The sequence below is a fragment of the Balaenoptera ricei genome, chromosome 5 (genome assembly GCF_028023285.1).
Source record: "Balaenoptera ricei isolate mBalRic1 chromosome 5, mBalRic1.hap2, whole genome shotgun sequence".
Classification (NCBI taxonomy): Eukaryota; Metazoa; Chordata; class Mammalia; order Artiodactyla; family Balaenopteridae; genus Balaenoptera; species Balaenoptera ricei.
This window is the reverse complement of record NC_082643.1, coordinates 54869325-54883635: the sequence shown is the minus strand read 5'-3', so window position 1 is coordinate 54883635 and position 14311 is coordinate 54869325. Positions and strand designations below refer to the sequence as shown.

Below are 14311 nucleotides of genomic sequence, written 5' to 3'. Positions count from 1 at the left end.
TTAAATGTTGCTTCTTGCTCTTTTCTACATTTGGTAATTAACTGATACGCAAATATATGAGCATTTCTATTTCTCTAGTTCCCGCTTACCATTAGGTTCAAAAGGTATGTGTGATTTGTTGCAGGATTTTATGTTATATGCAAACATAAACATCACTCATAATTCTTTTCCATAACAGAGTTCAGACTTAGGAGTAAAACAGAAAAGTGAACTAAACAGTCGCTTGGAAGAGAAGACTAATCAGATGGCTGCTACCATTAAACAACTTGAACAAAGGTAAAAGTGCTGTTTCTTTAGTGAAACACTTAGGGCGTTCAGTCCTGGACGTGAAGACAATGCGCTATGCATTTGGCAGAGAGTATGTGGGAATCTCCCAGCTTAACACCAGGCATGCAAGTAGAAAGAAAGCCAGTTAAATTTTGTGTTTTTTAAAGATGTCACTAAAAACCATTTTAGTGTCATGTGTTAGAGGAGGGATACTTACAAGGATGAAAGGACTTTTAAATCTGTTTGTGATTCTGTTACTGTTCATCACTCAAGTCTTTGAAGACTTTGGTGCTAGGTGATGGAGGGGTACTGAGGGCCCTTCTAATAACTGTAACCCCTTTCCCTCCTCTCTCATCTCCTTTTTCTTTCTGCTTTCTCCTGAATAGTTCTATAGCTTCTACTGTCACATCCCGCCCACAGCTCTTAGATCTGTCGGTCTCCCGCTCTGTCCTCAATCTGGAGACCAGTCTTGCATTTTCATCCCCTGACCAGCTATTTCCCACCAGTACATACAATTCAATCTGCCCAAAGTCATCTTCTCCCTATGCTACTCTTTTCTCTTTCTGTCTGAAGCCACCATGTTCTTCCTGATGACTCAGCTGCCAAGAGAAATGGCTAAGTCTTCAAGATTGAATGAGCCGCGGCACCCATGGTCATTAAGCGTTGCCAGCCTGTGTTGCTACCTCTTAACACCCACTGATCACCCTTCTTGCACCTGAGCAAAACTGAACTACTTACTAGACATGCTTCCCATTTTCCCCATCCATGTCTTGCCTAATAGTTTCACCAATTAGAAATGCCCTTTCTCTTCCCACTTCCTTGTTCTTCAGATACATTTTTTATGTTCAGGCTTCAATGCCACCTACCCAAAGCTTCCTCTAACACTTCTTCCCAGCTAAAAGTAAACTGCCAATTTGTACTAGTTGGAATTCCCATAGCCTTATATCCATACCTATCCATACTGCTTATAGCACTTCTGACTTTGTCTTACCTTATAAACCTTTATATATGTATCTTCTGATGAGAGTGTGAGTTCCTTGACGTTAGTTAACTAATCCTTTAAGTTCCCTTGTTGGATCTGTCACAGTGCCTTGAATGTCCAAGGCATTCATTTAGTAAATGCATGGATGAAAGGGTGAATGGATGGCTTCTTTTATTCAGATGGTTCTTGACCAGGGTGGGTCCTGAACAGCACTGCATATTATTGTTGAATCAAAAGTTAATTGCAAATTAATAAATAAGCTTGAAAACTCTGGTTTGGCTGATCTAAAATGAAAAAGTGTCAGTGTATCTCGGAAGTTATCTAAGTGCTTGCTCATAGCAGTTATATGTTTATGATTTAACAAATCAATTTTAGTGTTCATAAATTGTGTTTTTGAAATGTGTCAGATTATTTTTCAGTGGATTTTTGGCTTGGCATTTAAAGCAGATAGAACTAAAATAATGACTTACCTCTTCAAGTATTATTAAGCTGACTTATTCTCCTGCTATTTTTGTCTTTCCTATTTATTCATTTTCTCATTCCCCTTTCACTCCCATTTTTATTTTTATTTTTACTGTATTAATATAGTGAGAAGGATTTGGTGAAACAGGCAAAGACCTTAAATAGTGCAGCAAATAAACTGATCCCAAAACATCATTAGGCATTTTACAGCTGGTCACCTCGCAAGTTGGATATCACAGCTTAATTGTAAAAGGAAGAAATCTGAAAGTTATTGCATTTATGCTCTGATTCTATATAAAATGTCACCAAACATTGACTTTGAATTTGCTGGACTTTTAAAAAAAACCGTTTGATATATATATAGGCTGTGTTTTCTTCTTCTTTATTTTCTCCCCAGAGTTAGAAAATTTAGTATAAGTTCCCAATTAAATACCAAATAAACTTTGAGAAATTACTTCTGAGTTGACCAATAAATAAACACACCATTAAAAAACATCCTAGGGAACTGAAGCTCTGTACATATATGACTGATGCCTGATGCCTTTACAGCCCAGTCCCCAACAATACCAGTTTCTAGGTACGATGTCTGTGTCATTGAGCCTGTTCTGCCGTTGCCATGTAATGAACTAGAGGTGACTGCCACGTGGTCTTGGACTCTTCTAAAGTAGTTCTGTGTCTCTTAGGCCATGACCCCTTTTCACTTTTGTTATCTAGGTCTAATCCCCAAGCCAAGGATAAGTACTTAGTATTCCACTACAGTTCTACTCTCAGTAACCAAGATTGCTTGCAGCTATTTTGCCTCAGTGACTTTGGTGGGGGGCAGTGGGGTGAGGGCGGGGAACAGCATCCTTACATTTCTTTAAAGTCATAGAGATAAAGTTAGTGATTAGGTAACTTATGATAACATAATAATGTGGAAGCTTGGGAAAACCCTCCTAATATTTGTCATCTTCTACCTCTGCCATTTTCCTGCAATTCCACTTCCTATTTAGGTAGCTCAGAGAGAACAATTTTAATAAAAACACGTCTCTCCTATTAAAAAAAAAAAAATACGCTACACGTTTTTCACATCTATCCTGCTTTTCCTTTTGGAGTAAAGACAACAAGGCATAGACATGAGTGATGGTTTCCTGCCTCTTGTTCCTTGCTGGCAATGTTTACTTAAGAGTTTCTGTTACTTTTTGTTCAGATGGGAATTTGCTTAAGTTTCTAGGAGAATAACAATCTATTAGAAAACCATTTCAGAGTAGGAAATAGACAAATGATAAACTTATATTCATTATTATTATTTAGTCTAAAAATAAAGATTCCCAGTAGGTCTTCATAAACAATAATCAGCAGGGCTTCTTTTTCTAAGTGACCACAGATCTGACCCTTCCTAGGCGTTACCTTGTAATAATCCTATAAATACTTTGATTTTTTTAAAAAAATGACTTTTGATTTGGGGGAACAGGTGTTAGTTACATAAGCCTTTATTCCTTCAAAAAGTCTTGGCAAAGTTTTTGTTTTTCTGTTTTTTCTTATTCTGGTAGATTTGCAGCATTTCAGCTGCTTAAGTGGGGACAAAGATAACCCCTTTGCTCCCAGCTCTTGAAATTCTTTACCATCTTCTTGGAAAAAACAGAATTAAGAGAGTAAGATAGATGTCATGTGTGTTTTTATAGGTCCTTGCAGACTTGAACCAAGGTCAAGTCAGAGAGCCTATGACCAACCTCATGGAAGAGCCTATGCTTTTGAACTTAGTTTATTTCTTATAATTTTGCACCTCTTCTTACCTTCATCAACCTTTTGTGGTGATGAGTTGCCTTTTCTATGAGCATTTGGAAGGAGTGCTCAAACACCAAAATAAAACATTTTAAAGACTATACATAGTAGCATGCTCCCAAATTCTATTACAGAGAGCCCCAGGTATTTCACCGTAGAACATGCTTCTTTATAGGTGCAAAGTTATAGGATATTTGGGAGAGAACCTTCATAATCTTCCAGAGAATATGGTCAGGAATCTTATGCAGGCCCAGTGCTGAATTGTTTGTCCACTTACACTCACACGCCAGTTGGTAGAAATGGAAAAGGAAAGAGATAGCCAAACTCTAACAAAGGCTTTTCATTATGTTAAAACCCCGAAGCCTGGGTAAAGGTTGATGTATAGTGTCCAGTGATTTAATATAATTTGTGGTTTAGGGAAGGGACCAGGAAAATGTTCTAATTCCACATATAAGAAGGTAGTTGCCCATTTGCAAGTTCCAGTTATGAGTGTAAAACAGAAATTATAAAGTACCAAACCTATTAGGAAATAAAAACAAACAAAAAAGTGGATTTAACTTTAATTACTATGTACTTGAGGTTGGCTTTGGATATGGATTTTCTAAAAAGTGATGTTTTATTGTTTATCATCTAATGGCTGTAAACTGTAGTACTAGAATAAAAAAAAAATGGAAAATCAACTATTCCTCTGCCTGGTTCACCTTCATCTTGCTTTTTTTTAAAGAATTTGTTTCTTCTCCATCTTTTCTCCCCCCATAATTTCTTCCCATGTCCTACAAAGTTTATTTTCCTCTCTCTGTCTCTTCATGCCTTCTTCCTTGGGTTGTTTTATTTTGTGTTTTGAACTTGGTCTTCCTCCCCACCATGGCTTGTGTTTTTTATCACAAGTTCATATGGCTCACATCCAGATTGCGCCAGGCTGAGCGAGGCCGCCAGTCTGCTGAATTGGACAACCGGCTCTTCAAGCAGGACTTCGGAGACAAGATCAACAGTCTGCAGCTAGAAGTGGAGGAGCTCACCAGGCAGCGGTGAAGAAAGGGCGGCTTTAGCGGCCAGGGTGGTCATGGGAAGTACTAAGGCCAGACAGCAAGAGAGGGGCGGTCTCCTGATCAAGCCATGTCTGTTTTGTCCTGCCATGTCCTTTCTCCAGAATTAGAATTCAGAACGCTTCACATACATAAGCATTCCCAAAATTTCGTCAACATCTTTTGCCATCAAAGAATTAGGAAATTAGAACCCAAGATCCCAGGTAAATAGGATGGAGTAAGAGAATAGCCAACACAACACTAATAATAACAGGATTTCCTGAATTCTTACTATGTGCCAAATACTTTACTGAGCACTTCATATGCATTCTCTCCTAACATCTTCCCATCAGCCCTATTTGTAGGTGATCTGATTACCCCCACCTTCAGAGGAAATTGACGCTCAGTGGGGTTAAATTGTCCAAATTCACACAGTTAAGCTAATATGTAGCAACACTAATTTAAAAGCCAATTTCTCTGACTCCAAGCCCTTAACCATTCTTCCATACTGTCTCTCAAATGAGACTCAACTCTGTGCCTAAGGCACTGACTTCAAACAAACAGAACTTTACTGTTGGATATAAAAGCACACAGTTACTAAGGATACTAGTGGTTGAGGGTGTAACTGGGGATTAACTACATAACTGTGAAGAGAGAGCAGCTAATTCATATGTAATGGAACTACAGTGTTCGTGCTTTCATACTGTATCTTGCTGAAAATTTAGAAATACTGTCTTTCAGTTATAGTAAATCTTACTAGTTGTCATTCAGTTGACCACAACTTTTCATTAAGAGTTAGTATTAAATGTTGCGATTCAGAGCCGTGACCCTCAGGCACTGGGAGATCCGGAAGTGCATTCTTAATCATCCAAGGAAGATTAAACATGTCAAATGTATTTCAGTGTTACTGGTTTGATTGTATTGTATTTTAGTGCTTTAAAACCTGGTTGTCCATATATATCTGGTATACTTTTCACTAATCAAGTATTAAAATTTAATTACTGAACTCTAAGAAAAGGGTTTGGCATTCTTTAGGAGTACAGAAATCCAGATTTTCATCATTTTTCTCTCCCACCTATCCCAGGAACCAGCTTGAGTTAGAACTAAAACAGGAAAGAGAAAGAAGGTTACAAAACAAGAGCATCCCAGGAAAGGGTTCCCAGAAGCCAGAACCCAAAACGGTAATATTTGTTATTCCCATGTTTATTTACTTAATTTTTAGAGGCTACCTTGATGGGCCGGACAGTTTTCTCTTATGGAACACATACTTAATTGCTATGGCCTTGAGTACATAGGTGGCAGGCGAGAGCTGGAGTAAACACGTGGAGGCTTGATTCTGAGTCTGCCCCTGGGACACTCTAACTTGAATTCATTTGGAAAAGGGGATTAATGACCATAGTTCCCAGTGACTATCTTACTCCTTTCAGTTTGTTAAGTAAGATTATTTTAGTATCTAATATTTTTAATAATATGGTATAGTCATCCCTCCCCAACCCTGAATTCCCCTTTAACAGAATTGTCTTAAATGTGGATTCGCTTCTGTACACCTTTTTCAAGTCATGAAGATTTCAATTTTAGTATACTCAAGATACTTCTCTTGGGAAAATTAGAAAAAAAGGGAATTAGGCACAGGGAAAGGAAGGTAATATAGAGTGGTTTAAAGACCAGGAGTAGAAGCTTCTACAGAACAGTGTTAGGAAGGAGACCTCCAGCAACCTGTAGTGGTGAGAGATCTAACACTGGATTAAGATCATCTCTGGGACCCAGGAAACCGAGCCACTCTCTTCAAATAATAAAATCAGGAAAGCATGAAATACTTGTTCTGTCAAAGACAAATACAGGGAAAAAATCACCTTCTTTGTAAATATTATATACAACAAAGCAGGACAAATGTATAAGCTTTTTTAAATTTCTAGAGAGTGAGCTGCTAATTTGCTGGAGAGTAGAAAAGTGGTAAATGGAAATTTATTACACCTCTAATGTAACATGTGCAAAGAACCATTCTCTCTGTAGCAGGCTGTCTTTATTATCTTAGTTTAGTGAACATAAAATCTACGTATAAGGGCTTACAGAGATTTACTTAAAATCTTGGCCTATCTTATCCTGTTTTTCCCGTGAGGCCTTAGATGTCTCAATCTTGAATCACCGTGCAGTGCAAGCCCTTCCAGGAGTGGTCTGAGAACGTACATTCTCCTTTTAGAGGCTGATGGGCAAGGAGTTCAAGGCAGACAGCCGTGTTTGTGCCACAGGAAGAATTTGTCCCCCCAAAACTGCCCAGGCAGGGCTTAGTGGCATTGGTAGAAATGCAGTTTGGAATTTTCCATTGGTCCTTCAGAGTAGAAAACTCCTCGAGTTGTATAGGCTGTAGAAGTTGTCATGATACTGAGGCAACTACTTGACTGAGCGTCTAGAGGATTACACAGTCTGCTGGATATGGCCATGCTCGGTTTCACTAGCTGTCCAGAGCTCAGCTGGGGGTTTGTGTGTGTGTATATTTTTGTTTCTTTTTTTTTTTCCTAAGAAGTAACTGATACCTTGAAGCCACTTTGTAAGTAAATAGGATACATTCTGAATTTCATTTGAGTCTCCAGCATTAAAGAAAATATCTACTCTGAAAATCATTTGTGGCAAACCCTATCAGAATCATTTGTTAAGAAACTATTTGGAACAAAGAATGATGGAAAATATCTCGAAAGTTAAACTCCTTCCCTAATTAAAAAAAAAAAAAAGCTGCTAGCTTTATACCCAAGCTAAGACAATATAGAAGAAAATGTCTGCAGCATCATCATTGTTTAGCAGTCTGAATAATTAATAAATTGGGCTGTTTTCTTTTGGCAGGATGGGAAGCACAAAATTCAAGAGGAAAATGTTAAACTAAAAAAGCCCCTGGAAGAAAGCCACAGGTGTTTATTAATAAAGTATTAACTAAGATATAAAGCTATTTTGGGGTGGTGGGAAAAAGGGAGCTTTTGATATACATTGGCAATGACACAGACCAGGCACTGACTTGTAATATTAATATTCCAGAAAGACATTTTGAAGGGGGAGTGAATAAATAACAAGCCAGATAACGCATATTAAACCAAACCCATTTAGTCCATTCCAGAAGAAAGAAAGAAAGGTGATCAAGCTGTCCTCTGATTCTTCCCTGGTTAATCCCCAAACTATCACTTAAAAGATTATGTCTAATCTAATCTTTACTGGATCAGTGGGACAAGTAAATGAAGCACAAACCATAGCATTTCCTAGGTTCTTAAATGTACGTGGGCGTGACTTGTTTCCGCCTAAGTGCTAAGTGAAAGGCAGCTATGTTTCAAATAAATACTCTAATTTCCCTTACTTTTTTTCTCTTAAGGAGAAAACCAGTTTTGCTTTATTCCTTTTTCTTAACTCTTCATCTCATTTCCCCGCAACGAAGAACATGGGATCATTCCAAGGAAGTTGACTTTTAACAATTATTTTAACAACAAAACATTACATACTGCCACTGTATTAAAAAATGAAGAAGGTCCAACTATGTGACATTCTGGAAAAGGCAAAACCATGGAGATAGTGATTGCCAGGGCTTAGAGGATGTGGATGGATGAATCTGATTTTGTAGGGCAGTGAGAATACTCTGTATGACACTATAATGATAGATACATGTCATTATACATGTGCCCAAACCCACAGAATGTACACCACCAAGAGCGAACCCTAAGGTAAACTATGACTTATGATGTGTCAGTTTAGGTTCAATGACTGTAACATCAGGTACCACTCGGGTGTGGAATGTTGATAATGGCGGGAGGGTGGGAGGTCCAACAGAATATATGAGAAATCTGTGTCCTTTCTGTTCAGCTTTGCTGTGAACCTAACAGTGCTCTAAAAATTAAAGTCTATTATAATGACAACAACAAAAATAGATTATTATCAAGGAAAGATACCACAGAGGGATTTTGAGAGACCTATACAGTATACATTTTTGGCAGCTGTACCTGTCCAGCCTTTAATGCCTTAAGAATGAGATAGGGTGTCATCTGGAGCAAAACTAGCTGCTGAGGAAGATAAATCACACAGTCCAACAGTAGGCTGATTTTGCAGGTACTTAGCCTAAACAGCTATTCCTCACCTCCAAGGCCAGAATGATTCCAGTACCTTTAAGTTCACTCCCAAAGAGAACATGGTCTGATCCAGGACCAGCCTTATTAAACTACAGTCCATCTAACATTATAGATCAGCATGGGCCATGGGAAGGAATTAGACCATAAAATTAACCAGGGCTCAAACGGGCCTTTCAGAGTCAGCCTCGTTCCAGACTAAAATCAAGTCATTTACATTCAAGAGGGTCTTACATGCCAGGTTCTGATTTTAGGCCTTGGGAATACAAGACAATACAGTCGTCCCTTGGTATCCAGGGTGCCAGGAGCCCCTTCAGATACCAAAATCCATGGATGCTCAAGTCCCTTACATAAAATGGCCTAGTACAATGAATATAATGGGCTCTCTGTATCTGTGGGTTGCTCATCTGGGGATTTAACCCACCACAGATGCGGAACCTGATGATAGGGAGGGACAAGTGTACTACCTTATATTTGTATTGTGCTCTGCAGCTTAAAAAGTGTGTCACATTCATTATCTCCTTACAAATTTAATTCTCCTTACAAAAGTTTAATCATCCATTCCTACTTTACAGATGAGAAAATTGAGGCCCACAGAGAGGCCCAAGTTGCCTCTCCTTATCATGTCTTCTGTTTTTAAGCCCTTTGTCTCTGCACTATATAATAGCTGCTTCCAGGGCCTATCCTGGCCAGAACTGCAATCCTAAAACATACTGAGGTTTCCTGGGATTGTGGTCCAAAGAACAGCTGAAAACCTGGTAACACTGATGGTCACACTGCCACTCAACCAAAGAGAATTGGAACCATTGTAGATCTGTGGTCCATTTTCCCCAGAGCTGAGGCTTTGCTGAGGAGGAGGCTTTGCTTCTCCTCTTGTATAAGTTCTGTTCCAAGTTGGGAAAATTGGGGTTAGCTCAGCTGGTATCATGAAGCAATATTTCAATCTGAATGGGTACATGGGAGAAGGGACTAATACATGATATATGATAATGGGTAGGTTTCCATAATATTGGACAGGAAAAAAGCTATTAAAATGTATGGCCTTGGCCATTGACGTTTTGCAGGTTGGGAAACATAACCACTATTTTCTTGGTAGTAAAAAGGAAACAAAATGTAACTCCAATCTATTTTTAACCAGGAATCTACTAGCATAATGTAGGATCATATTCTAGTAATAGATTTAACAACCAAAATTTCCTCTTCTTGGAGGTCAACATTAATAATTACTTTGGTCTCAGCAACATAAAAGAACCATGGTATTGCTTTTTCTGTGCTTTTGAAATGATGAAAAAGGAAATATGTTGCTATTAGTTACTGTTTTTACTTTCCCATTGTAGGCTGCAGTCTCACCCTGTGAATGAACAGGTAACTGAGTCTCCCGTCCTAAAACATCTTGTATAAATTAAATAGTTTGCTGGACCATGCCTAGCTGTAAACAAGGCAGCAAGAGAGGTAGACGAATGCATACAGGCCTCTGCGTCCCATCCTTTTAATAATATCCTAAACAAACATGCATTTGGCTGAAACGCTCATAGGAAGTAGCACAGTTTTGAGCGATTTACTAAGTAAACAGCAGCTCTTAACTTCCTATCTGAGGTTCTCTTTGACATACCGCGGGACCTGAGAGCTCACTGTACCTCCCTTTTCCTTAGTCTTCCCTTACATAAAATAAAGAGAAAAAATACTTCTTGATCACTTAGAAATAACCAAACATTTACAAATATAGTGGTAGATGACAACTCCATGAGAAAACTGATAAATGCTACTATGTCTGAGTCACTGCTGTCATCTATCTATTAGGATAAAATGAAGCCTACTCCCTCCATTCTTGGTGATAGAATAAGACAAGAGGGATGGGGCTTTCTTTTTTTTAGCTCTTTACATTTATATACATGAATTTTCTTTATATAGATAAAATCACATGTTACTTTATTATAAAAATTAAAAAGAGCACCAAGGATAATGATAGGATTATCAGAGTTGTATATAAGGTGGTGAGACTATATGTAATTTGTTTTTCTAGTTTCCAGATAGCCTGTAGTGTGATTATATTAATTTTGTAACTAAAAAATGCATATTCTGAAAATGCTGGTATTTCCAGGGCTAAGGGAAACTAACTGGCTCACTGTGTGGTTTAGGAACAGCCGCTGCCCTCTGAAAAGCCACAGACGTGTCAGCTGTGCCAGGAAGACTGCAGCCTAACAAAGGTAACAGTGGCGAGAAATGAACAGGTGCTTCACAGGGACGCCCACTGCACCACTAGCCGCTTCTCACGATAGGGACTTCGCTGTATAGAATGCAGAGAGTGGGGAGAAAAGCAAAAGGAGCAAGCATTTAGTGTGTACCTATTTTTTTTCAGTCCCGTTAAGTCATGTTAGTAAGTCCCCATTAAAATATTGAATACAAATTAACTATATAAGTAATTTAAAACAAACATAAATTTATAAGTAAATATTTATTGAGTGCCTACTATGCAGAATGTACTATTCCATGTGCCGGAGAACGAGTAATGAACAAAATGTAGACCGAGTCCCAAGTCCTTGTTCTTGTTAAGCTTGTGTCCTTTGTGCCATCATTTTATAAAGAACCTGGGGCTCAGAGGTGTCAAGTGCATTATCCCAGTTACTGAAAGCCCAGATGCAACCTGACTTTGGCTCCAAAGTCTATACTCCTTCCAGTACTCCATCCTGCTTAGAACAGAGAAGATAGGTTGGGGCGGGGTCGGGGGGCGGGGTTCTTTGGTTCTTTGAATTATTTGGGGAAACAGCCTCTGAGAGGGAAATGAGCTCTTTCTCCACCAAATCACTTGTTCTCCCGTTGGATCCTCAAGGGTCTCTGCCTAAACTCCTACCCAGCTTGTTATCCTAGAGTCAGCAGGGTGAAGGAAGCATGCAGGAAAAGTAAGTGTCTTTGACAGCCATAGCTGTGCCTTGCTCACAGTAGGATCCCCCAGCATCTAATATGGTACCCAGTTCATAGTAGATGCTCAAGAAATGTTATGGACAAATGAATGTCAGAAACAAGTGCTTAGAAGAGAAGGAAACGTGCCCAAATTCTGGGTTACAACCTGCGTGCCACCATTTGTGATCCTGCTAAATTTTAACAAGCAAAATTGTAGTATGACCTAGTCTTAAATTAGCAGAAGCAGATAAAGATGAACTGCCTTTATGGAATTGGAAGTTGTAATTAGAGAAATGTGTTCCCAAACAGAAGAAGCTGCTAATCTAATTCTGGCTTTTCTTTTCTAAGCCATGCAAACTAACTGCAGTATGTCAGAGGAAGATTCCTTCCAGGCTTTCAAATAAAAATGACCCCCCTACCTCTGCTGCACCCTCAGGAAGATGAATTGTTTGGGGAAAAGAAGCATTATTTATGGGGGAAGTCATTCTTCACAGCCTTTAAATAGGGACCCTTGGAGCTAATGTGTGCACCAACCTATCACAGCTTTACCAGTGGCACTGCCATAATGACCCACCTGCTGTCCCACAGTTTGGCCACTAAAGACTCAAAATGCTTAATAAAGAGACTAACTTCCCAATAAAAAGGATGCAGGAAGCTGTGCTCCTGCTGCACTGATAACCCCAAAGGATGTGCTTGTAGAGCATCACAGGAAAGCATTGAGCACATCAGTGTATTAGAAATTATACTTTCAGTTCATGCTCAGCAAAGTTTTTAATCTTACGTCAGTTACCCAACCCTACCCATGGCTAGGTCACTGCCACTGCCTGCCTTATTTGAAGTATGCTTGGGTAATTGTAAACTAATTTTAGAATTAGCCCACCTAAAGGTGAATATAAATGAAAGTATATATTCTAAAGATAAATATTGTATTATCTGTTCATTTGCATTCTGTGGAAATGCTTCTCTTCATTTAGATCTAAGAACTAGACTGTATGCTTCTTTGTAGACAGATTGTTCAGTTAGATACTGTGTGGCACACAGCACACATTCAGCCAGTATTTTATTAGACATTGAGCACCTATCATATTTGGCCTCTTATATCCCATGCATCCTTATGCCCTGCTCTTCTGTTACCCACCTGACCTCCCCTTCTCCTTGTAGAATGTGTGTAAGAACTGCAGAGGAACCTTCTGTAATGCCTGCTCAACAAACGAACTGCCTCTTCCTTCAAGTATCAAGCCTGAGCGAGTTTGCAATCCCTGTCATGAGCATCTGATGAAACAATATTCCAGCAGCCCATTGTAAGACTGGAAGCTGAGATCTGGACCAAAATGTCTCTACCTGTGTTAGATGTCAGGATCCCCTAGAGCCCAGACTTTAGAATCAACTCAAGAATTGACAGGAATGATTTAAATAAACCAGGTCCAGGGAGAAAAGGCAGTGGTTGGCAGTGCTGGAATTCTGCTCATTTTCTCTAATGACTGTATGAATAAAAGTTACTCAGTTGAGCCTCTCTCTGCTAAATCTAAACAACCCCACTTTGGAGCATTTGGAAGGGCTGTTCATTTTTATGAATAGTGATAATACTACTGGGGTGGATGTTATACGAGAGAGGGTCCTTGGCAGATAAGAAAAAAAAGGAAAATGATCATCCCTCTGTTACATTTTCAGATTCAAGAGGAAAAGATAATTGTTAACTGAGATTGAAATGACAGATGTTACATATTTTCCCAGATGCTGCTAGACACAAACATTATTTCTTCTTTACCCCCACTAACTACCTCTTCTTTAAAGTATCTCTACCAAACTGTGAACCCAAACTCAGGGAAAAGAAATTAAAGAGTAATATAAATTTTGAATGTACTTAAAACTATTATATTATAGTTTTAGGACCAGAATTTTCTAGTTCTGGCCTAAATGTGTTTTTATTATAATAAGGAGGAAGAACATCTGGTGTTTTTCCACTTAGTGACTTCAAAACTAAATATCTGCCCTTTTCAGAATCCCCTACTACACAACAAGCCAGCTCTTCCCCACTCCCTCTTTCCTCTCAGTCATGGAAATTATAAGGGGTTTTAAAGATAGGGTTTGACTTTTGCAAGTAGGAAGTACTGAAGCAAAGCTATGTCAGGTGTAAAGTAAAACAAATTTAATTTGTCTTGGCTGAGAATAATTAGCTTAGAATATTTATTAAATTCTTTTGTGAATAAGAGATCCCTTATTCCAGGCTCAGATTCAGAACTGGTAGACAGGTTTCTTGGAAAGTAAGATACTTCAACATCTCTTAGTAACAAACCCTTTGGGGAAAAAGAGGGAAGTGCATTCAGCAGGGGAAGGAAAAGAAATGGTTTATGCTCTTTTGATTATGTTACATGTGTCTAGATTGTTTGATTCCAGTTAAGACCTAAGAAGATATGATTCTGTAAGTGGCTTAGAATTATGGGGTGGAAACATCCTGGAACCATATTTGATAAATTCTGTCTCCTGAAAAGGGTTACAGCCCAGAAAAGAGTTGTTACTGCAGAAGTCTGACCTGTTACTTGGTGAAGCTGAGTTTTAAGAGTAGTAGGGAAAAATAAAATCTAATAATTCTAGCCTCGTTTGTTGATTGTCATTTTTTTCCCTTTAAATATTTATTTCTTGTGATTCTTCATTCTCCTTATTTTTTACCACATATATGTGCCAGCACTGTTCTAAGTGCTACAGATAATGTGGGGAATTATCCTGAAGTAGCAAAAGTTATTTTATAATTAATTTTGAATTAAATTGAAAAGAGGCCACATGGAATGTAAGGAGGAATAAGTAATTAG

The 14311-nt window shown here is 38.6% G+C and overlaps 1 protein-coding gene across 8 annotated transcripts in view; it reads left to right on the top strand.

Annotated features, from left to right (window-relative positions):
- Positions 1 to 14095, top strand: part of RUFY3 (RUN and FYVE domain containing 3) — an 89443-nt gene extending 75348 nt beyond the window's left edge. For 4 of the 8 annotated variants that reach the window (XM_059922888.1, XM_059922887.1, XM_059922889.1 and 1 more), the window contains 7 exons: positions 179 to 276; positions 4384 to 4503; positions 5585 to 5681; positions 7339 to 7403; positions 9938 to 9965; positions 10739 to 10807; positions 12663 to 14095. In XM_059922888.1, coding sequence (XP_059778871.1) covers positions 179 to 276; positions 4384 to 4503; positions 5585 to 5681; positions 7339 to 7403; positions 9938 to 9965; positions 10739 to 10807; positions 12663 to 12806 — 621 coding nt within the window. In that variant the 3' untranslated portion in view covers positions 12807 to 14095. Of the gene's footprint in view, positions 1 to 178; positions 277 to 1837; positions 4350 to 4383; positions 4504 to 5584; positions 5682 to 7338; positions 7404 to 9937; positions 9966 to 10738; positions 10808 to 12662 lie in introns of those variants that run through there. The other 4 variants (XM_059922893.1, XM_059922895.1, XM_059922894.1 and 1 more) reach the window with 2 other exon arrangements.
- Positions 14096 to 14311: the final 216 nt, after the last annotated feature.